This window comes from Myotis yumanensis, unplaced genomic scaffold, assembly GCF_028538775.1.
Source record: "Myotis yumanensis isolate MYYU_CA2020_CCGP unplaced genomic scaffold, mMyoYum1.0.hap1 SCAF_291, whole genome shotgun sequence".
Taxonomy (NCBI): Eukaryota; Metazoa; Chordata; class Mammalia; order Chiroptera; family Vespertilionidae; genus Myotis; species Myotis yumanensis.
Window position 1 is genome coordinate 1,057 of NW_027224042.1, and position 25,090 is coordinate 26,146.

At 39.1% G+C, this 25,090-nt stretch overlaps 1 protein-coding gene and 1 long non-coding RNA gene across 2 annotated transcripts; one reads left to right on the forward strand and one right to left on the reverse strand.

Moving 5' to 3' along the window:
• Window positions 1-1,843: 1,843 nt before the first annotated feature.
• LOC139001280 (protein TFG-like) lies at window positions 1,844-18,829 on the forward strand (the record flags this gene model as incomplete). Its single annotated transcript, XM_070402982.1, has 5 exons — window positions 1,844-2,063; window positions 5,675-5,842; window positions 9,861-10,001; window positions 13,512-13,610; window positions 18,012-18,829. Coding segments are annotated over 5 exons (1,008 nt in total), but the record flags the coding sequence as incomplete, so codon positions are not given.
• Window positions 18,830-19,166: 337 nt separating this feature from the next.
• On the reverse strand, window positions 19,167-24,940 carry LOC139001279 (uncharacterized). Its single transcript, XR_011469934.1, has 3 exons — window positions 24,784-24,940; window positions 21,638-21,760; window positions 19,167-20,387 (listed from the first exon to the last, which is right to left on the reverse strand). It is a non-coding gene; the product is annotated as an uncharacterized lncRNA (long non-coding RNA).
• Between the last annotated feature and the right edge of the window lie 150 nt (window positions 24,941-25,090).

Below are 25,090 nucleotides of genomic sequence, written 5' to 3' on the forward strand. Positions count from 1 at the left end.
ATTACCACCAAACCAGTATTACATGAAATGTTGAAGGGTATTCACATATATTTTTTTTTTTCTTGATTTCAGAGAGGAAGGGAGAAGGAGAGAGAGAAACATCAATGATGAGAATCATTGATTGGCTGCCTCCTGCATGCTCCCTACTGGGGATTGATCCCGCAACCCGGGCATGTGCCCTTGAACGGAATTGAACCCAGGGCCCTTAAGTCTGCAGGCCAACGCTCTATCCACTGAGCCAAACCAGCTAGGGTGAAGAGTATTCTTTAAGAAGAGGAGGAGGAGGGTTATGGGACCCATCAGTTGCAGGCCAATGCTCTATCCACTGAGCCATACCAGCTAGGGCAAAGGATATTGTAGAAGGAGGAAGAGGAGGAGGAGGAAGGGGAGATGGGGGAAGGAGGGGGAGAAGGAGGAGGAAAAATATGAACAATAAAGTGGTAACAAAAAAGAAGAAAAAAATATGAGCAATAAAATGGCAACAAATACCTATCTATGAACAATTGAATATAAAAATCAAAATAAGTGAACAAGAAATCTAATGAACAAAATAAACATGAATAAAACAGAATCAGAGGCATGGAAACATGGAACAGACTGATGAATATTAGAAAGGGACGGGGTGGAAGAGATTAACTAAAGTTCTTATATACATACTAGGGGCCCAGTGCATGAATTTGTGCACCTTGAAAGGAGCTATGGGTCCTAAGGCTGCGGTGGGCACGGGCGAGTTTCGACCCATCCTCCGTGCCCCTGCCCGGCCCCTCCCGCCACAGCCCCCAGTCTCCTGTCTGCCTGCAGCCCCGCTGCTGCTCCCAGGCACTGAGGGCGCCATTCCCGCTCGCACCCGCTGATGATGCGAAGTGATTTGGATCTGGCGCCAGCAGCAGGTGTGAGTGGCAGCTGCTACCTGATTGTCCCTCAGGACCAGGGGGAAGTGGAGAAGCCCTCAGGGGCAATCAGGGCAGCAGCTGCTGCTCGCTCCCACTGATGGTGCCGAGCAATTGGGACCGGCGCTGGGTGCCGGCTGCAGGTGTGAGCAGGGCCATCGCTGGCAGCAGGTGTGAGCGGTGGCTGCTGGCCCTGATTACTTTTCAGGAGCAGGGGGAGCTGGAGAAGCCCTGAAGGGTGATCAGGGCCGGAAGCCACCGCTCACACCTGCTGACGGCGCTGAACAATTGGGGCCGGTGCTGGGTGCAAGTGGGGCTGTTGCTGGCAGCAGGTGCAAGCAGGCAGCAGGACCGCGGTGTGCAGGAGCAAGGAATTTTCAGCAACCACCAGAGGCTCTCCCCAATGACAGCGATTGGCACCCCTGCCTTGGTCTGGTGCCTCCGCTCACCTGCTCCACCATCTCCCAGCAACCGATGCCCTCCATATTCCACATGCGCCCCCTGCTGGTCAGCGCACATCATAGTGACCAGTTGTTCCCCTATTTGGTGTATTTGCATATTAGGGATATATATATATGACCTGTAGACACAGACAGTAGGGTGAAGGCTTGGGGTGGGATGGGAACTGGGAAGAGTGGGCAATGGAGGAAAAAGGCGGACATCTGTAATACTCTCAATAATAAAGATTTAAAGAAATGATACCAGAGCTTTCTATAGGTTTTAATTTATTTTACTGTCATTAAATTCTTCTGAGAAACCTTTTTAAAGAGTGTGATCATAAGCCATAGATATGGCATCAGCAAAGACTAATGAATATGTATTTTTTCCAAAAAGTAAATTATTAGCAATAAATAATTCTTTCCTTAAAAATAGTTACCATTCAAGTGACATTAATAAGTATCTTGTTTGATTTTGTTTCACTTTTTAAAGAAATTATATTTATCTTTTCTTAGTGCATATTATTCTGTCAATATACTTACTCAAAAACATTTCCTAATTTTCACCAAATTAATTCTTTTATTCCAGTTAATGGCCAGCCAAGACCCCTTGAATCAAGTCAGGTGAAATATCTCCGTCGAGAACTCATAGAACTTCGAAATAAAGTGAATCGCTTATTGGATTGCTTGGAACCACCTGGTGAACCAGGACCTTCCACCAGTATTCCTGAAAATGGTAGACCGTGATTCCACTGTTTTAAAAAACGTCCTTCTTACATCTTTTTGCAGAATAAAAAAAAACACACACTCTTCAGTAGGAGTTCAGATGGCACTCCCATTGTCATATGTTTTTATTTTTGCCTTTGCTGGTATTCATATGTGTATTCCCAAACCTGGCTGTTCATCAGGATTGTCGGGGGGGGTGTACCTCAGTCCAGCTTGCATCCTCTCCAATCTGGTACCCCTCAGGGGATGTCCGACTGCCGGTTTAGGCCCATTCCCTGTGGGATAGGGCCTGAACCGGCAGTCAGACATCCCTCTCACAATCTGGGACTATTGGCTCCCAACCGCTCGCCTGCCTGCCCTCCTGGTCACCCCCTAACCACTCTCCTGCCAGCCTGATCGATGCCTAACTGCTCCCCTGCTGGCCCGATTGCCCCCAACTGCCCTCCCCTGCCAGCCCGATCGCCCCCAACTGCCCTCCCCTGGTGGCCCAGTCACCCCCAATTTCCCTCCCCTGCCGGCCCGGTTGCCCCCAACTGCCCTCCCCTACCGGCCCAGTTGCTCCCAACTGCTCTCCCCTGCCAGCCCGGTTGCTCCCAACTGTCCTCCCCTGCAGGCCTGGTCGCCCCCAACTGCCCTCCCCTGCTGGCCATCTTGTGGCTGTGGGCGCTGCCATCTTTGAGGGTGTGGTAGTAAATTAGCATATTCCCTCCTTATTGGCTGTGGGCACCACCATCTTTGAGGGCGGGGCAGTCAGTTAACATATTCCCTCCTTATTGGCTGTGGGCTCTGCCATCTTTGAGGGTGTGGTAGTAAATTAGCATATTCCCTCCTTATTGGCTGTGGGCACCACCATCTTTGAGGGCGGGGCAGTCAATTAACATATTCCCTCCTTATTGGCTGTGGGCGCTGCCATCTTTGTGACAGCGTGAGGGTCAATTAGCATATTCCCTCTTTATTAGATAGGATTCCTAGGTCTTATTATAGGTCTACTGGAGAGCAGAACCCAGGAATCCCATTTTTAAAATGCTTTCTTGGTGACTGAGTCTAGTTTTAGACTTCTGGGTTTGTGACATAGGTCATTTTTCATGGTTCTCAACCTTCCTAATACCGCGCCCCTTTAATACAGTTGCTCATGTTGTGGTGACCCCCAACCATAAAATTATTTTCGTTGCTACTTCATAACTGTAATTTTGCTACTGTTATGAATCGTAATGTAAACATCTGATATGCAGGATGTATTTTCATTGTTCGTGACCCACAGGTTGAGAACCGCTGCCTTAGATTCTTGAATCCTTTTCAGTGTAATAGTTAATGAACCTTAGGAATTGAAATCATTTCATTTCAATTGGTATGCAAGTAGTTTCAAGTAAAAAATAATTCTAGCCCTGGCTGGTTTTGCTTAGTGGTTAGAGTGCTGGACCAAAGGGTCATGGGTTCTATTCCTAGTCAGGGGTTCCCGGTCAAGGGCACATAACCTCTGGTTGTAGGATCCATCCCCAGCCCAGGGTGTGAGTGGGAGGCAACCAATTGGTGTTTCTCTTTCTCTCTCTTTCTCCCACTTCTCCCTCCCTTCCACTCAGTCTAAAAATCAATGGGAAAAAGATCCTTAGGTGAGGATTAAAAAAAAAAATCTAGATTAGTATATTCTAATGGCATACCGTAAAGTTTATCTTAAACACAATTTTTAATTAAAATATGCAAAGAAAAATTAGTTTTTTTCCCATCTTACAGATGACATGTACTATTTATATTCAGATGAAACAAGATTTATCAGTAAATTTGGAATTGACAGAAATATGCAGCTATGTATGATTTTCAGTGCTCTACCTTTGCAGTGGTTCTTGGACACTTGCTTTCTCTATGAAGCAGATGATGTGTAGGCTACCTTAGATACTGATTGATCTCTTACAATAGCTCTAGCAGCTAGCTAATGGAGCAACTAGTAGGCGGGTGGACATGTATTGTGTTTTCTGATGGATTTAGTTTGCAATTGGAAGGATGCATAGGGAGTGGAAGGTAGTAGTGTGAGGGTGCATAATTTGTAAGATTGATGTGATATACTCTTGGGGTGTAGCCTTGGAATTGGAGGAAGGAAAATTGGTGAGGATGATGGATAACTGGTGGACTTATTTTAAAAAAGTATTCGTAGGAGTTTTCTTCTAGAAATTTAGGAAATGTTAGTATAACCAGTGGAATGATAGGAATGAATGAGAGATACAAGCCCTTATGTCCTTTTATTCCCCTTAGTACTTATATTTTTTTTTACAAGATACAGTGGGGCCTTGACTTACGAGTGTCCCGACTAACGAGTTTTTTGAGATACCGGCTGTCTCTCGGCCGATTTTTTGCATTGAGTTGATAGAGTAATTTGAGTTAATGAGCTCCTTAATGAGGTCAGTCTCAGAACGATTTAAACTTGTAAGTCAAGGCCCCACTGTAAATTTTTCTTGATTAAAGATGTGATCTAATAACATGTTTATTTACTTGCTTGGTAACAGAAAAAAATTGATTACTAACTCTTAATTGAGTAAATCGTTAGCAATATTCTTTTTACTTTTATATTTTGTTCTGTTTTTATATCTTTCTTTATCTTGACCTCAGGTTCCTATTTGTAAAATGTGGGTTATTCTTGAATCCCTTTACTTTTACAAAGTAGTAGTATAAATACCTATTGAGTACCTTAGTATCCTTAGAAGAAAAAAATGGTTTAAAAGTAGCCTGCTCATAATGTTTAAATTTTATTTTTCCATTTTAAAAATAGTATATTATGGAAAAATTTAAACATATATAAAAGTAGACATAATACTGAAATGAATCCCATGAACCTACACCCAACCTCAAGTCATAGTCATCATCATGTCATCTATACTCCACCATATTTCCACTCCTCCCATATTATTTTGAGCAGATCCCAGACACATTTCATTTCGTCTGTAAGGATTTAATTAATTAATTATTTGAAACAAAAACAAAGCAAGTTAAAATAATGTTTTTAGTGTATTGGTTGGCTTGGGATTTCCATGTAATCTGGTAATAGACCAGTAGACAGTAGAAATAAAACATAAACGTTGATAATTGTAACTTTAGTTAATATCTTCTCCTTTTACAAAATAAATAAGTGTTCAGTATGTGTCTGATATTAAGGTATAGGTCTTGGGTCTCCAAGAACTAAAAAAAAGTAAAATTTTTTTCTCCGTTTGTTAAGGAGCTTATATATATTTTTTCATCTGATAATCTTTAGGGAAAAATGTTGATAGAATTTTTTGAAAAAGGTGTTATTTATCTTGTGTTTCTTTTTCACTATTTTTCCTAGTTTTAAAATTAAAAATGTAAATAAGTATAAAGAAGAAAGTAGAATGATCTTTAATCTTGTGTTCAGAAATACTGTTAACATTCCACACTATATATACTTATATACAGGGTGGGCAAAAGTAGGCTTACAGTTGCTTGTATGGGAAATAATATAGTAATGAATAAATAATAATACAAGAATAAACTTTTGTGCGCTCACAACTGTAAACCAACTTTTTCCCCACCCTGTATTTCCCTATCTTCTTTTTGTTAGCCCTTAGTGAGTATAGATAAAATGGAAACAAGTTTTTGTCTTTTTTCCTCTTATAGATACTATGGATGGTAGGGAAGAAAAGCCTGCTGCTTCTGATTCTTCTGGAAAACAGTCTACTCAGGTTATGGCAGCAAGTATGTCAGCTTTTGATCCTTTAAAAAACCAAGATGAAATCAGTAAAAATGTCATGTCAGCGTTTGGCTTAACAGATGATCAGGTTTCAGGTAAGTTAGTTCCTTCCTCCCATTCTTCATTTGATTTCACTTTCCTTCCCTCCCTTTTCTTCTCTAAAAGAAGGATAATTTGGATATAGTGAAGTGCACAAATCTTAAGGCTCAGTAAATTTTACATATGTATACACCTATATAAAACCCCAACTATATCAAGATGTAGGTGATTTCCAGTTCCCAGAAAGCATTCTCATACCCTCTCCCAGTTAGTAGAAAACTCCTCTTCATAGAATAACCACTATTTGGTTTAGGTAAATTTTATCAATTTTAGAAATAAATCAGAAATCTTATTTTTTAAAAATAATATCATTTAATATTTGTTTCATGATTAAATTATATTTACTGTCTTGGTCTCTCTTCTGATCAGAAATTAGAGAAATTTAAATGTACATTTCTGGTTAAATTGCTTTAGTATAGAAAGTGCTTTTATATGAATATACTTTTTAAAATTATTTTTACTGATTTCAAAGAGGAAGGGAGAAGGAGAGAAAAACATCAGTGATGAGAGAGAATCATTGATCGGCTCCCTCCTGCATGCCCCTTACTGGGGATCAAGCCCGAAACCCTGGCATGTGCCCTTGACTGGGAATTGAACCATGACCGCCTGGTTCATAGGTCAATGCTTAATCACTGAGCAACACCAGGCAGGCTATATGAATATTTTAAATCTTATAATAACACCTATACTGTGATTTCTTCCTTTTAATATTTTATTTCTTTAACATTTTTTTGGTTCTTTCTCTTGGGGTTCCACATACATTGGAGAGCTTAATATTGTCCCATAGGTCTCTGAGTTTCTTTTATTTTCTTCACTGTTTTTTCTCTCTATTCTTCAGTTGAGGTGATTTCTATTGAACTCGCTTCAAGTTCACTGGTTCTTTCTGCCATTTCTATTCTGCTATTGAACCTTTCTAGAGAATTATTTTTTGCTTTTAGCTCTAGAGTTTCCATTTGGTTCTTTTTATAGTTTATTTTTTTCTGTTGAGATTGCTTACCTTTACATTCATTAAGATTATTTCATTTTAACTCATTGAATGTAATTTTACTTAGTTCTTCAAAAATATTTATAATAGCTGCTTTGAAATGTTTGTTTGCTATATCTAATATCTGGGCCAATTTTGAGTCACATTTCTTTTGCCTGCCTTTTTCCCCTGGGTATGGGCACATTTTTTCTAATATTTTGTATGCCTGGTAGTGTTTGAAAACTGGACATCGTGGTTAATATGTTGTAATGACTTGGCATTCTTTTTGGTTCTTTTGAGAATTTTTTTGTTACTGTTGCTCTAGCAGGGAGTTAACTTGTATGGACTCAAATTGCTCATTTTGTCTTCCCACGAAGTTAGGGCAGCTGCCATCTCTGCTCAGTTCTTTCAGTTGTAGGAGCTGCTTTTTTTCTGAGCCCTTTTGGCTGTCTCTTGCCCTACTCCTAACTCTGGTCAGCTAGGAATTTGGGACTTGGTTTATACTCAGATTTTTGGTCTCCTTTGTTGGTGGTCTCTTACTTTAAGGATTTTGCCTTCAAATTTCTAGGTGCTTGGCTAGCCATGAAGTTAACACTGTGGCTTTCTCTTCGAGCTGCAGAGGTCAAGGCTTGCATTTCTTTCCCATTGTAATCCCACTGGGGGTAAACTCTTCTGATTTCTGCAGACATTTGGTTGACTTTCAGTGATTTTTAAATAGTTGTTTTCTTTTATTTTGTTCAGGTTTTTAGTTGTTATCTATGGAAGGGTTTACCCGACTAGTTTACTTTGCCATTATTAACTAGAAATGTAAGATTCAGTCTGTTAATTTTATTTTTCTTTGATACTTTTATGAGATTATTCACTAGAGAGAATTGTAAAATTCTGAAGAGACTCATATTTGTATATGATGTATGTTCTTGACAAAAGAAGACTATAGACAAATGACACAGCTGAAAAACACATTTTTAAAGCAACTGAAATGAGTTAATATTACAGCTTCTTATATTTAAAACTTCAAGAAATGCCAGAGAGGAGTAAATAATTATATATGAGATCAGTCTTAAAATTTTTTATTAGAATATATTATGTGCCAGGCCAGAATATTATGGTTAATACAATCACATTATTTGCAGACCATTTTTTCTGGTAGTTTTGTGTGTTGAAATACAAAAACTATACACATTGAAAACATGTCAGAATACTTTGTAGTTATTCCGGTATGATGTGGTGAAACACTCAGCTATAATAGTGAATGGACAGGGGAAGGAGGGATGAACTATTACAGATTGGATAATGTACATTAATTACATGCAAGGGAGAAAAGAGCAGTCAAAGTAATACATTTTTTAAGGATAATAACAGTGTTTTTTTAAAAATATATTTTATTGATTTTTTACAGAGAGGAAGGGAGAGAGACAGAGAGTCAGAAACATCGATGAGAGAGAAACATCGATCAGCCGCCTCCTGCACATCTCCTACTGGGGATGTGCCCGCAACCAAGGTACATGCCCTTGACCGGAATCGAACCCGGGACCTTTCAGTCCGCAGGCTGACGCTCTATCCACTGAGCCAAACCGGTTTCGGCAATAACAGTGTTTTTTATAGGAGGGATGTGTGTATGAATTTGTCTACATGTGTGTAGGTGTCAGTGAAACGGGAGGCACACAGGAGCAGTCAGCCATTTTACTCTGGTAATCATCAGTTTCTCTTGTATTACCACTGCTGTAAATCCTAGTTTAGGTTCTCATCAAATCTGGACTGTTAGCTGCCAACTGTGTGCCTAACACAGTGCTAAGTTCTGGGATATATTAGTGCAAGGGTTAAGTGTTTGCCCTCAGGGAAATTAGTCTGCTGGCAATAGCAAGTAAGTACTTATGTGGAGCTTTGTAAGTGGTAATATTTTAATAAGCTCTTGCTAAATAATCACTTTAATAAACACCTGTAACTTATTCTTCCAGGAACCTTATGGAATAGGAATTAGTATTTCTTTTGTACAGATAAGGAAACTGAGGCACAGAAAAAGATTAAGTAACATGCCCAGAGTTACACAGTTACTAAGTGGAAGTACTAGGATTCAATCCTAGGCAGTCTGCCTCCAAAACCTGTGCTTTTAACCACTCTCCTATATTTTCTAAACAAAAAGAACTTAAAGGAGTAAGCATATCACGAGTTGTCTTCAGAATGTCTTTTTTGACTGTCACATTATTGGAAATTTAGTGAATTTTCTCCATTTACTGCTTTGTTTATGATTTTGGAACAATATGAGTAGCTCCATGGATAAGAGAGGTAGGGGTTGTGAGGCAGATGAAAAGAATCAAAAAGGAACCTGGTCAAAGAGCTTGTAGTAAGAGGGAAGATGGAATCTACTCAGAAATGCAAGGCAGAAGTTGGTAAGAGTCATAATAAAAGTATGCTCTATAGAAGTTCACAAGAGGAAAAAGTATTTATGGGTGAAGAAGTGTTACTAGAACTGTGGAGTTATAACTGAGTTTTAAAGACTGTCGTATTTAGATGCGTGAAAATGGGACAGTGGAGGGATAGTGGTAAGTGAAATGCAGGCAGAAAAAAATACATATATTGGTGGAATAGGGAATAGATTAGTTTAGCTGAAGGGGGCATGTGAGAAGGAATTGTGAGAAATAGTGTTTGTATCCTTAAATACCAAACTATAGGGTTGTATTTTCTTTAATGGCAGTGCCAACCCATTAAAGAATGAAATTTTACTTTTGGTTGACCTACAAACTAGATCGCATGATGTAGAGGACATTGGTATTGCAGAGATGAGTTTTGGTTTTTGCAGGGGGTGGTTACTACTCAGAAATACAGCACTCTGCACTTTATAGGGAAGGATTTCCCGTTGTAGCTGTGGATTCTTAAGAGACTGGAGCAAAGGAATAAAATATATATATTAAATGTAAAATGCTGCATTTACGTTTATGTTTATTCTGTAGTACTTTTATTTTTAGTCTCTTTTAACCATACTTATGAATTGAGCTTGCTGGGGAATAGTCTTGCATTAGAAATTGAACTGACTTTTTATGACCATCCAGGGCCACCCAGTGCTCCTGCAGAAGACCGTTCAGGAACGCCTGACAGCATTGCTTCCTCCTCCTCTGCAGCTCATCCCCCTGGAGTTCAGCCACAGCAGCCACCATATACAGGAGCTCAGACACAAGCAGGTCAGAGTGAAGGTAAAATAGAGCTTAGAGCACATGTGCAGAAAAGTACACATGCAGAAATGTTTATTGCAGCGTTGCTGGTAATGGTAAATGCTTGTATTCATGCTATGAACACAGGAGGGAAAGATTTTGATTTACTAATATGGTATATTTTGGGGTAAAAAAAAACAACATCAAATAGAACAATCTGTTATGTATGCTTCTGATTATTGAAAAGAAAAAAGAACCTAAGAAAGTATTTATGTGAATAAAACACAAGGTGAAAGATCTGGAAGGATTCATACCAGTCAGTGATGACCCTGGGGTCAGAGGTGACTCATTGAGGTGATACTTTTAATTTAGGTGCTACTTTCTTTCTTCTCCCTTCTCCCTTATGCAACTGTGTATTACTTTCGTAATTTAAAAATATTTTTAAAATAGAAGTAAAGCATATTTATCTTAAGGGTAGTTCTATTAATAATGTCTTTTGAGGAAAAAAGTGTATTTTAAAATCAAACTGTTTTTCTTTAGATGATGTGTGCTTGGATGGTAATTTACTCTGTGGGTTTTGATATTCTCTCACTGTAAATTGTGAAAATTGGACTAAACCAGTAGTTTTAAAAGAAAATCTAATTCTGAATGAAATATAATTTGTAAGCTCAGTATTACAATATTATGATAAAAAGGGGGTCATTGCCATATGTCAGCGATTTTTCAATCTTTTCTATCTCATGGCACACATAAACTAATTACTACAATTTTTCAGCACACCAAGAAATGGATTTTTTGCTGACCTGATAAAAAATAAGTATAATTTTGATTTATTTACAAAAACTATAGTGGTAGTAATTATCTACTATTTTTGCTCCAAAGTGACTTTTAAAAAAATCAGGTGCCCATATAAGGATTTCTGGTACCAAGAATTAACCAATCAGATGCAACCTTAATCTGTGATGTTACCAATAAGATGCAGCTGTATTATATGACATATATTTATGGTTCAGGATAGGGCATTCACACCAGATAGCTATTGTGTTGGCTGTTGTCATTTTTTTATTTGACAGTCTAAGGCAGCAGTTCTCAACTTGTGGGTCGAGACCCCTTTGGCGGTTGAACGACCCTTTCACAGGGGTCGCCTAAGACCATCCTGCGTATCAGATATTTACATTACGATTCATAACAGTAGCAACATTACAGTTATGAAGTAGCAACGAAATTAATTTTATGGTTGGGTCACAACATGAGGAACTGTATTTAAAGAGCCAGAAGGTTGAGAACCACTGGACTCTAAGGGAAAAGAGGTCAGTGTCCCTGACTAAATAGTCAGGTATTGCATGTTTTATTTATTTATTTATTTAATTTTATTTTTTTTAAATATATTTTATTGATTTTTTACAGAGAGGAAGGGAGAGAGATAGATAGTTAGAAACATCGATGGGAGAGAAACATCGACCAGCCGCCTCCTGCACACTTCCCACGGGGGATGTGCCCGCAACCCAGGTACATGCCCCCGACCGGAATCGAACCCGGGACCCTTCAGTCCGCAGGCCGACGCTCTATCCACTGAGCCAAACCGGTTTTGGCATCATGTTTTAAAAAGTCTTGTGGCACACCAGTTAAAAGTTGCTGCCATATGTGAAGGGAATTGTGCCACAAGCTCAGGACAGCAGGTACTGAGGTGCCTCATTTATACTCTTGGAGCTCTGCAGATTGGCTAAGTATAGTAGTTTCCCCTTTTCCATAGTTTTCTTTCTGCAGTTTGAGTTACCCGCAGTCAACTGTGGTCTGAAATATTAAATGTAAAATTGCAGAAATAATTTGTAATTTTTAAATTATGCACTGTTCTGAGTGGCGGGATGAAATCTTGAGTCATTCTAACTAGGATATGAGTCATTCTTTTGTTCAGTATACCCACACTGTATATGGTTATACCTGCTGTTGTGTTATCACAGTGCTTTGTGTTCAAGTAACCCTTATTTTATTTAATAATGGCCCCAAAGCCATTCCCATAACTTACATTCCAGTATATTGTCATATTTGTTTTATTTTATTATTATTATTAATCTGTTATTGTGCCTAGTTTATAAATTAAACTATAGCATAGCTATGTATAGAAAAAACATTATATATGTATATATAGTTGGGTACTCTCCGTGGTTCAGTTATCCATTTGGAACATATTCCCTGTGGATAAATGTGTGAGAATTATTGTAGTTACTGATCTCTAGGGTGCCTTCCAGATATTTAAATGTTGGTTCTGTGAATTGCCCATACATAAAAGGACCTTTAAAAGTACACATTTCACTTGAAAACAAACACTAGGTGGTGCTCTAACTATTTGTATAAAGGCGCCATGTGGTGGTAAGATGTATTTTCAGCAACAGAAGCAAGTGAGTGCTGGCTGCCTGCTGCACTTCAGTTAAAGTGGCACTGGATGCTGCGTTGACTTATTTTAGTAGTCTCTTTCTGCCAAAAGTATGCTATTTTACCATAGTCGTTTTAAAAAATATGTTTTTATTAATTTTAGAGTGAGAGGAAGGGAGAGGGACAGAGAGATAGAAACATTGATTAGAGAGAAACATCTATCAGCTGTCTCCTGCACACCCCCTACTGGGGATAGAGCCCACATGTGCCACAGTCATGTGCCCTGACCCTAATTGAACCGGCGAACTCTTGGTGCATGGAATGATGTGCACCCAACTGAGCCACACTTGCCAGGCTATTCCCAGTCTTTTGATCAACATTAGATAGTTTGAATATTTTTGAAAGCATTAGTCACCATGAAATTTTAAAGACTTAAATGCTATCTAGATATTAGAATGAGAGCTCTAAGCATTAGATTGAGATAAATCCACCATTAGAACAACTGTAAAGTAGTAAAGATGATAAAGACATGAATCAAGAAAAACTTGTTTGGAAATCACAGATAATAAAAGTGTCTGAAGGGTTTCTCTGTAGGAACTGTAGTCTACTGACATAAATAGTACTCTCATTTCCAAGTACACATCCCCAGTGTTAAACAGGTCTACCATTATTAAAAAGTTCATTGAGGAACTATTTAGGCTTTATCAGATTCCCCGTGATTGGCTAGGATCTTCAGATGATGGAAAAGCAAACTGTAGTCAAAATGCCAAAGGTGTCTTTGAGGTCTGGAATGAAAGATATCATGTACTGTAATTCCTTGCTACCAAAGAGTCCATTCATATGGTAACCAAAAAAAGGTTCAAATCTTTAGATGACAAATACAGTGTTTTAGGAAAGATATGGGAGCTATTAATGTGTGTCTCTTAGATTTTTATTTATTGATTCACTTGATTTTTATTAAACATTAGCAGTACATACCTATTGGTAGTTGGGTTTGAAAACACTTGTTAAATTTTCATTAAATTGTTAAATGTCTATTCATTGACATTTAAAGGGGAACAAACATTCTGTCTTTGTTACTCAGTATGTTTATGTGTTTGGATGGGCAGAGAATTAAATGTGCCTTAAAAGTATTGTTTTTCTACTGAGTTAAACCTGCCTCTTTCTTGTCTTTTTTAGGTCAGATGTATCAGCAGTACCCACAGCAGGCTGGTTATGGTGCTCAGCAGCCGCAAGCACCACCTCAGCCAGCACAGCAGTATGGCATTCAGTATTCAGGTGAGCAGGTGTCCAGAAGGATCTGGCTCATGGTTTTTGAGCTCTTGCTATTCTCACTAAACATTAATCCTTTCTTCTTAATTCCTTGATTTGTAGTACTTACATTGTCATAGCAGGTAGTATTTACTTATTAGGGAAATAACATTTCTTTTATTTATTTTAAAATATTTTGTGTAAATATTTTATTGTAAATCAACATTTCAGTTTTTCAGTGGGCAAGTAAAACAGTCATAGTAGATGATTCTGTAATAACTCATAGTATAAAAAAGTTTTTAATACAAAGCTATCTCCTGCTGATGTGATCAGCTTACCCTTAGGTAACTTAGATTGCAAAAATGGAAGGTTTTTTCACTTCATTAATGTAACTCATAATCCCAGTATACTCTTAGTGTCTGTAAAAATATTAATACTCATAGTTTCCTCATACATGGAAAGGTGATCTTAATACAGGGTGGGGGAAAAGTAGGCTTACCATGGTTTGTATGGAAAAGACATGCAGGTTATGATTATTATAATAGCTTTATTAACTCTGTTTTGTATATTCACAACTATAAACCTACTTTTGCCCAGCCCTGTAAATAAGAAGCAAATTAAGTGACTTAGGTTTTTAAATTTCTCCGAAGTATATAGGAATACCAAAAACAGGTAAAAAAAAAAATTAGAATTGTATAAAACCTAATTCAGACAATTAAGAACATTAAATATAGTTGTTTTGAGTAGACATCCTGGAGATTTTATCATCTGACCATTGAAGATTATCCATACTTAAATATGATAAATCACTTTAGTATAGTTTGAACATAGTGATTATAACAATTCAGGTAATTTTTACATTTGCTAGAGAGTTCGTGTTCAACTCTTGTTTTACAACGAAACATTTAAGTGTCAAATTTCAGCTACAATCAGTTTATCTGAATCTTGCCTAATTTCTATTTTATGGAGTTTTGTAGTAAAAACTAGAGTAGGAGTCAGCAAACTATAACCCACAGGCCAAATATGGCTTGTTGCCTATTTTTTGTGAATAAAGTTTTATTGGAACACATTTGCACTCATTCATTTTTGTACTGTCTATTGGTGCTTTGGCATTACAATGGCAGAATTGAGTAGTTGCAACAGAGATCATCCTATATAATAAAAGCATAATATGCTAAGTGTCTGGTCCTCCGGTTGTCCATTCAACCAAAGTGTAATATGCTAATGATATGCTAAGGCCGCTCAACCGCTTGCTATGACGTGTACTACTGACCACCAGGGGACAGACGGTAGGTTAGCTTGCTGCTGGGGTCCGGCTGATCGGGACTGAGCAAGATGGGCCGGACATGCTCTGGAGCCCTCCTGCGGTCCATCTCTGGCTGGCCAACCTCCCACATCCCTCCCCGGCCCTGATCGTGCACTGGTGGGTTCCTTTGACCTGGCCTGTGCCCTCTTGCAATTTGGGACCCCTTGGGGGATGTTGGAGAGCCGGTTTTGGCCCAATCCCACAGGCCAGGCCAAGGGACCCCACTGGTGCACAAATTCATGCACCAGGCCTCTAGTAGGCCCATAAGATGTAGAATATTTACTCTCTAGCCCTTTACAGAAAATAAAGCTTGCCTGTCCCTGAACTAGACTACAAAATTCTATCATTAATTGCAGTTTGACATATCTTAACACACACAGCAATTTTTATTTGGATTGATTTGCTGTATAGTGATTTAACCTCTAGCTGCTAGTTTTTAATTATCTATACTAATAAAAGGGTAATATGCTAATTAGACCGGGAGACCTTCTAAGAGACCTTCTGGACAAAGCCATGGTGATGGGGCCGAGGCAGAGGCGGTAAGGGTGATCAGGAGGGGAGGGCAGTTGGGGGTGATCAGGTTGGTGCGAGGAGGGACAATTGGGGGCTAGAAGGCTGACAGGCAGAGAGGTTAGGGGCAATCAGGCAGGCAGGCAGGTGAGCAGTTAGGAGCTAGTGGTCCCAGATTGTGAGAGGGATGTCCGATTGCTGGTTTAGGCCCGATCCTACAGGGCATCCCCCGAGGGGTCCCAGATTGGAGAGGGTGCAGGCCAGGCTGAGGGACACCCCCCCGCCCCCCCCCCCCATGCATGAATTTCATGCACCAGGCCACTAGTATAAAATAGGTGGAATGAATTTAAACTTGGATTATGATATTTGAGGGAAGGTTATTTTTAGGATGCAAATCCTTAAAATTAAAGAAAAATCAAAATGTTACAAATTATGTAATTTGTAGAAATCTCAGAGCTTTAGAAGCACCCGGAGAGCTTTTCTTGAAAATTACAGGCACCTGGGCCCTCCTCCCAGAGATTTTGTTTCATTTAGTTTGTGGGACTCAGGTTTTGATATTTTGAAAGTATTGCAGGTCATTCTAAAATCAGCAAGGTTGGAACCACTGATTTTGTCCCATCCACCCATGTTAATAAATGAGGCAACTAGGGTTGGGAGTGGTTGTGGTGCATTGAAACACATGCAGCCATTCAGTAGGGTTGCTAGATAAGAACCCAGTGCACTTGACTTTCCAGCTAATTACTTCCCTGTTAATTACTCCCCTGTATCATTCTGCATTCTCAAACCAAGCTAGGGGTTGGCAGACTTTTCTGTCATAAAAGGCTAGATAGTAAATATTTTAGGCTTTGTGGACCATACGACCCCACTATTCCTTTGTTCAAAACAGAATTTTCATTTCTTATGATTTCTGGTTTCTTCACCAAAGTTAATCATTTTTTAAGGGAGGGGATGGTGGTTTGAGGGAAACTATACATATAATTTGGAAGTATTGCCACGTTGTAGTCAAAGACTCTACTAGTTTGCTAATGAAAATGGCATCTTAGGCCCTTAGGGGTCAGTCTCTCTCTTAAGAGAAAATTAAGGATCTAGTTGTTTCCAGACTCCTTAGTGAAAAAGCCAGTTTAGATTTTTTTGTTCGTTTTTGCCAGGATGAAAAGGCAGGTTTTTTTTTATTTGTTTGTTTTATTTTTTGTTTTGTTTTTTTGTTCACAGTCTTAAGTTGAACAGACCTTTTCAGTATAAAAGCTGAGTCCATCTGTTTCTTCATAATCTTATAGTAAAAAAATAAGTTAAAAAATTTTATGTAGAAGATAGGAGAAACTGTATGACATTCAAGATTTGATCATGAATTGAGTTTAGTTCAGTATTTAGGAAATATAAGTAAAATGCATTAGATATTTGATTTAGTTATTAAAAATTAAGCTTGCTCTTAATGATTTTAGTCAGGGTCTCCACTCTGAGTAAAATTTAGCTTTTTTGAAATTGTCTTTGTATTTCTGATCCCACTAGTCCTATTAATTTGAATTTGATTGGGAGATATGGGAATAGTCAACTGAATACTCCGCTTGGAGACTAAGTGGTGGTAGTAGCATTGGACCATTTTTGACACTGTTGGTTTGCCAGTTTCCCTCTGACCTTTTTCCAGTTTTATTCATGGACTATGTCAAAAAGGTTTCTTTCATGAGTAAATTTTGAACCCAGGTTCAAGGTGAGTTCAGAATATACACAAATTCATTCAATCCTTTTTTTTCAAATGCGGGGTTGTACATATTTTAATAATTTTCTTATGTATCTGGTATTTAATGCTGACAGGATTCCAGTCAATGGAGAGGTTTCATTGCAAGTAGCTGCAGGTGTGTTTCATGGTAGAGATAAAAGTTTTTAGTGAAGCAGACTTTTTCTTTTAAAACAATTTATATCCTTAGTAAATAATGAATATAGATTTTGCTTTTGTGGGGCAATACCGTATGCTTTTTGTGTGTTATGTTATTACTGCTAAATCATAATATTGAGTTGTAAAGGCAAAAAAAAAAAATCAGATACCAGATCTTAAAAAAGTGAAAATATTAAGGGTTGTGAAGATGGGTACTTAATGTTTATTCTTAAATGGCTTAGTTTTTATAGAGTGACTAAACTTTTAAAGCATCACAATTAGATGTATTTGTAGCACCATTGTTTCATTTAAAAATATTAATTCTCTAATGTATTTTTATTTGGTACTGTTGTTAAATAGTCCTTCCCTCAAAACCAGACTAATGACTAGTTTTTGCATTAATTCTGCGCTTTATCATTTGAGCATTTACTCTTTACTAGGAATTATGCTTTCAGGGATTATATAGTGTAGAAGCAGTTGGTAGTGAAGAAATATATGTATACAGGTTTCAATTTAAGATGAGTGGGTTTAAAAAATTTTTAGAAAATTTTTGATGTCATTTAGTGTGGAAATAAGATTACATGGTAGAATCTACTACCTTACTTGTTATATAAATACTTAGGATTAAGTTTGCTAAATTTCTCATCATTTTTGGTCCATAACAGTAAAGGCTATTTCTCTGGAAAATTTTTATCAACAGAAAAATATAGTATATACATTATTTATTTTGCCTTTTCAGCAGGCTATAGTCAGCAGACTGGACCCCAGCAACCTCAGCAGTTCCAGGGATATGGCCAGCAAGCAACTTCCCAGGCACAAGCTGCTGCCTTTTCTGGTCAGCCTCAACAACTGCCTGCTCAACAGCCACAGCAGTACCAGGCGAGCAATTACCCTCCACATACTTACGCTACCCAGACTTCTCAGCCTACTAATTATACTGTGGCCCCTGCCTCACAACCTGGAATGGCTCCAAGCCAAGCCGGGGCCTATCAACCAAGACCAGGTTTTACTCAGTCTGCAAGTACCATAACCCCTCCTCCAAGTGGGCCTAACCCTTATGCACGTAACCGTCCTCCCTTTGGTCAGGGCTATACTCAACCTGGACCCGGTTATCGATAAAGCAGCTCAGTTACATTGATGAAGTGTAGCTGTTTGCCTCCCAAAAGACTCCAATACTATTATTTTATTTTAATTTGTATTGAAGTTCAGAAATTTAAAAAGCAGAGCATTTTTTATGATATCATTGTTGCTGTTAATTGAGCGTATAACTTGCTAGACCACAAAAAAAGACCAAAATGAAAGTTTTTTCCTCCCCTGCTTAAAAGTGTAGCAGCTTCCTAGTAATTTTGGAACACTACTCTTATGTGTGTAAAGTGATTGACTTTCTAGCTTGCCTTGTCCAGAGGTTATTAAAATGCTAGGTTGAAATTTAGCCATCTTATTTGGCTTTGTACTATTAACATGATGTACTAAAAATAGATCTCTTTGAAAAGACAACTAGACATTATGTATAAAATGTAACATTGATAGGTTAATAAAGATGATTGAATCAATTAACGGTCTTGTTTAATTTAATCACTAAAATTATATATTCATGAGAAAAAGGTTAGAAACAAATCCTTACTAATGTTTTGTAAATAAAGTATAGGTGGTTTAACTTAGAACAGTTTCTATTCAGAGAAACTGATTTTTGTCCTGACTTGAAAGAAATGCATTTAACAACTATTGGCTTAAAACAGTGAAACTTTAAAATTGATGTCACAGGAAGATAGATTAGCATAATACATAAACACAACAGATACAGTATTATAAGATACAAGGGGATTTTGGTAGATCCTGAATAAATGTAATTTTCCTTATAGAGATGAACTATTCAAAAATAAAGAACTCAGCCTTAAAAAAACACTATATCTCTTTATTGCAGTTTCTACTTGTTTGAAAAGTACAGAATGTAGCATTGATAAAATTGAAGCATGTTGAAAGGATCCTCTCAGAATGAGGGCAACAATGCAGCATTCCCACCTCCCTCTCCAAATGAGGAAAATACCTTTTTAAATAAAAATGAGTCTGAGTCAGTACAGGTTAAGTTAGACTGAAAACATCTTCTGATACATTCATTCCTAGAAGTCTTATGTGTAAAAATGTAGTAAGTATCCTGTAAAATGGTAGCGATCTCATCATGTTATCTTTTTGAGCTCAGACTTCACATTCAGTTTCTTCATACAACTTGTTTAGAATTATATTAAAAACAGTACAAAGACAGTTGCTTGAAGGAATAGTTTGACAAAATATATTCAGATATTGTAATATATAATTGAGTATAGTAAGAAAAAATGTGTATTTTTGAAACAGTATGTCATTCTCAATTCTATTTTTAGCTGAAATGAAATTTACTTAATGAAACTAAACCGTTTTAATAATTTAAAAATATTTGAGGCAATGTATATTCACATAAATGTTTATTTAAACATTCAGAAAAGATATTCAATTATTGCTAAAAAACTGAAGTTTAAATAAACATGTGAATTTTACCCCCAGATATATATGCTGAAGTTAATCTGATCTAATAAGTTAAACCAAAGAGAGATTTATGGAATTAACTCACCAGTAGGAAGAATACACATTAATAAAAGTAAACATTTTTTAAAAAGTATATTAGTTTTTGATGTTAATTTTGTTATAAAAGTATCTCAAAACATTACAACATTGTGATAAATAATATACAAAAAATCTCTTAAAATACCATGAATAGGGAGCCAGCTTCCCCAGAAAAATGTTACTCTGTTAATATCTTGCTTTATTAAAATGACTTTTTAAAACCTGATAAATATTCTCAGCAATTTTTCTAATAAAAACATCTAATACTGCTATCAATTAGATTTTAAACTTTTATACATAGTAAACAGAATAGCTTTAAATGAATGTAACAAATACCATAGTGTTTGCAAATTACTTTTTGCCATGATGAAACAAGGCACTTGTGAACACAATTGCAGCATCTACCATTTTCCAGGAATTGTGGTCCCACATTCATACCACTGAACGTAATTGATTTGGGTGTGACCACCGATTTCTCCAAACTGGACAGGTTCCTGGCGAACTGCTCTGAAAAAGCCTATAAGGGAAAAGTACATTGTAATAATTGCAACGTTATATATTTGCCTTCATTGCTCATAGATTGAATGGCTGAATGTTACTCTAGGGAAGTGAAGTATTTTAGAAATGGACATTTAGAAATGGTATCTTTCCTGAGGTAGAAACTGGGGCATCTGTAAATCCTTAACAAAGCATGGGACTATTGGTAGTGTCTAGGAAACAAAGCTGGAAAGGAGCAGGAGTCAGAAGGGTTGTGTGTTTCTGAGTGTCATTGAGCACATCTACACTCTGTCTTATGTGAAAGTGTACTTTCTGCACATTATAGACTCATGGTGGTCTGTGAAGAACTGACCCGAGTAATGGTGCTATATTTATTTACCACTGTGTTAAGAAACAAAAGAAAGGTAATATCAAGCTTGCTAAATTTCTGAGAATTAAACTTAGGTGGAATCTTCAATGACCCTATACTAAATGATTAAAAATTTCGAAATTTCTCTGTGAATGTAAAATATAGAAATATACACAATTTATAGTATGTTTATATCTAATTCCTATGAGATACCAGTTTCAATTTCTGGTTCATGGGTTCACAGATCCTATTAAGGCATCTTTTCTATGATGCCAGTGAACAAAATGTGTTGCTGAAAAGACTAGTCAAATGATTTAAAGTATCTAACAAAGTTCTTGGTGATTCCCAAGTAATATGGACATTTAATTTACACTCTCCTGCCTTGCTTGGACAACAAGTAAATTAATTTTCATCTTTTTAATCCTCATTAAGCAGCTTAGTGCTAAAGTGTCTTCAACATTACCTTGGTTATTCATTTTTTAACATAATTGTTCTATTTTAACTGAACTTATATAATGAAAGCAGATACTAGTACTGTTTTTCAATTTGTAGTAGTCTGTCTTTAAAAATTTTTTAAGGGAATAAAAAAATGCCTATGTGCTCAGTATTGACAAAAAACATAAAGGTAATATATGAATGATTTAAGTTTAGGTTTCCTTGAAGTAGAACGCATTTATATATGTTTCTGTATAGCTTTCCTTGGCCCTAAGGAATAGAGTCTTAGGGGCTGGGAGAAAAGTTGAGAAACTTTCATTAAAGTCTTTATACTAAGGTCTTTTAAATTTTTTTTCTTTCTAGCTAGATAATTATAACAGTTCTAGCATAGAATTATTTTTAAAGTGATTGCTTTCCTCAGCTTGAATTCTTTTTGGGTCAATTTATAAAACCATCTTGCTTTTGAGGAGGCTCAGAAAACATACCTTCTTTTGTGGGTAACTGCTCAGAAGTCAGTTGCTGTCCTGTGCGTCCATCTAAAAACGAGTCCACAAATTGGCAGTGATCTTCTCCATGGCCTCTCTGATCGCCTATGTTATAAAATTTTCCTGAAGAACCAAAAATTAAAAGGATCATAAAATGTTACTTTTTTTGATATGAGACTATATCTACACTAATAAAAGAGAAACATGGTAATTAGCGTACGACCGCTACCCTTTTCATTGGCTAATCAGTGAGTATATGCAAATTAACTGTCAGCCAAGATGGCGGCCGGCAGCCATGCACTGAAGCGAGCAGGGAGGCTCGCTTGCTCCAGTGACTGCAGACTCCAACGTTCCCCGCCTAACTTGCCGGCCTCTCAGCTAACTCTAAGCAACTATGTACTATGTTGCAAATAAGAAGCTAAACAAAACCCCAGAAACCAGCTGTCAGTCAGCCCCGGACCGCAACATTGTATCGATGTTTTCAGCAGCGAGGCCTCAGAGCTAAAGCTGGCCCAGAATAAAAAAAAAAAAAAAGAAAACAAGGAGCGATTGGGAGCTTCAGTCACTTGCTTCAGGAAAACAGCCCTCAGCCCCTCACCCAGACTGGCCAGGCACCCCAGTGGGGACCCCCACACTGATCCAGGACACCCTTCAGGGCAAACCAGCCGGCCCCCACCCGTGCACCATGCCTCTATTCTATATAGTAAAAGGGTAATATGCCTCCCAGCACCGGGATCAGCGTGACAGGGGGCAGCGCCCAAACCCCCTGATCGACCTGCGGCTCTGTGAGTGACAGGGGGCGGGGCCACAACCTCCCTATCCGCCCTGCTCTGTTCATGACAGGGGAAGGCGCCCCAACGCCCTGATCAGTCCTACTCTGTGCCTGATAGGAGGGAGCTCCCCAACCCCCTGATCGCCCTGCGGCTCTGTGTTTGACAGGGTGCAGCGCACCAACCCCCTGATCGGCCCTGCTCTGTGTGTGACAGGGTGCGGCGCCCCAAACCCCCCCCCCCCCCCACAGGCCCTGCTCTGTGTGTGACAGGGTAGAGCCATAACCTCCCCATTGGCTCTGCCCTGAGTGTGACAGGGTGCAGTGCCCCAACCCCCTGATCCGCCCTGCTCTGTGTTTGACAGGGGGTGGTGCCCCAACTCCCCTATCGGCCCTACTCTGTGAGTAACAGGGGGGAGCTCCTCAACCCTCTGATTGGCCCTGCTCTGTGAGTGACAGGGGGGAGCTCCCCAACCCCCTGATCGACCCTGCTCTGTGTGTGACAGGGTATGGAGCCCCAACCCCCCTGATGGGCCCTGCTCTGTGTGTGGCAGGGGGCAGCGCCCCAACCCCCCAATCAGCCCTACCCTGAGCGTGACTGAGGGTGGCATCACAACCTCCTGATCCGCCCTGCTCTGTGCATGATGGGGCGGCGCCCCAACTCCCCAATCGGCCCTACTCTGAGCCCGACCAGGGGCTGCACTTAGGGATTGGGCCTGCCCTCTGCCACCTGGGAGCAGGCCTAAGCCAGCAGGTCGTTATTTCCCGAGGGGCCCCAGACTGCGAGAGGGCACAGGCCGGACTGGGGACCCCCCCCCCCCCAGTGCACAAATTTTTGTGCACCGGGCCTCTAGTATATATATATAAAAAAGCCTAAGCAACTGGACGATTGGCCGGTATGACACGCACTGACCACCAGGGGGCAGATGCTCAACGCAGGAGCTGCCCCCTGGTGTTCAGTGCACTCCCACAGTGGGAGCGCCAGAGCCAGGCTCATGGCTGGCAAGTGCAGCTGCGGTGGCATGAGCCTCTCCCGTCTCCCTGGCAGCTCGCTACCGAGCTGTGGTGGTAGGCGCAGTGGGGCCAGGATGAGCGGGAGCTGCGCAGCACCCAGCCCGGGCTCCTCCCTGGCTGCCTGGCCTGTGAGGATAGGGCCAAAACGGGCAGTCTGACATCCCCCGAGGGGTCCTGGATTGCAAGAGGGCACAGGCCAGGCGGAGGGACCCCACCGGTCCACGGATGCACCAGGCCTCTAGTTGTGAAATAATCACATTGTTCCAAATAATCATTCTTTCCTGATCTTGTACTTTTGCCCTAGTTCAAGCCATCAGCGCCCTTTGACTGAGCTATGAAATGGTCTCCCAGCTGACATTCCTGTTTTTCATTTTGACTCTCTATTCTTCCTCCCTTCCTCTCATATCCTACATGTTTTAAAAATGCTACTCAGGTAATGTTACTCCCATAAGTCTCTCCAGCAAACTCCTGTTATACTCAGAAGAAAACCCAAAGTCTTACAGGATTCACACCTGCCTGCCTTGTCTTCCTCTTATTAAGCCTCAGCCACACCAGTGGAACTGGCTATGCATGTTGTGCCACAGGCCTTTGAGTTTCTCTTCCCTCCATCTTTGCTTTCCCCTAGATCTTTGCTTGGTTGGTGCCTTCTCGTAGTTTTCTTCCTGGCACAGTGTTATCTTTTCAGAGAGGCTTTTCCTAGTACTTCTAATGAAAGGAGCTTCCATTCAGCCGTTTTGTTCCACTCTAAGTTTTTTTTCAAAGCACTACAACTAGATTGTAAGCTACAAGAAGGCTTGCTTATGTCTCGTTTGCTGTTTTGTCCTTAACACCTAGAACAATGTCTGAATAAAGCAGATACTATTGAGTAATTGAACAAATGCCTACCTTTCTAAGCCTTATTTGTTTAAAATTTTTATTGTAGGAGTATAGAAGTGAAAATAAGCTGCTGGGTCTGGAGCAAGCGGTTACAGAGCCTTTCCAGCCAGTTGTTGTAATCTTGATCTTGTTGTTAAGACTTAAAATTTTGATTGTCATATTCCTCCCATGAGTACTGTTAGATACACCCATTTTATTATCAGTAAGGTTTTTATCCTTGGTTGGCTGTAACAAAATTGAGCTTGAATGTGGCTAGTGTCTTTACATTCAAGTTTGCCATGATAGCACTGTTCAAATTGCATTTTCATTGTTTACCTTCTAATAGCATGTCTTAAATCCTTGTTTTCTAGGCTATTTCTTGTTCAAAAAGAATATTTGTATTTACATCATACCTTAGTTTCTGTCCAAAGTAAAGACCAAGTTTTACAGAATGCTGCAAAGCATTCCCTGATAGACAAGACTCAAAACAGCAGGTAGTCTTGCTTACCTGTGAGGGAGTCGCTCAGATAAATCTTGTATCTAAGAGAGTTGCATAGCTGTACCCCTACAAACTTTTTATACCAAGTCCTTTTGACATACTGTTTGCCTTTACATTCTGAGTAAGAGTCTGAATCAAAGGGTCTTTCTGTCCAGATGGCATCTCTTCCTCCTGCATAAGGAAAACATAAGATTTGAGTTTAGTATCTGATTTTGGTGTTGAAGAGCTGTCCTAAAAGCTTTAAAAAACAAACAAACAAACAAACAAAAAACAGTTTGTAAAGTTCACTGTCAACTTGCTGACAGCTGGTTTTCTC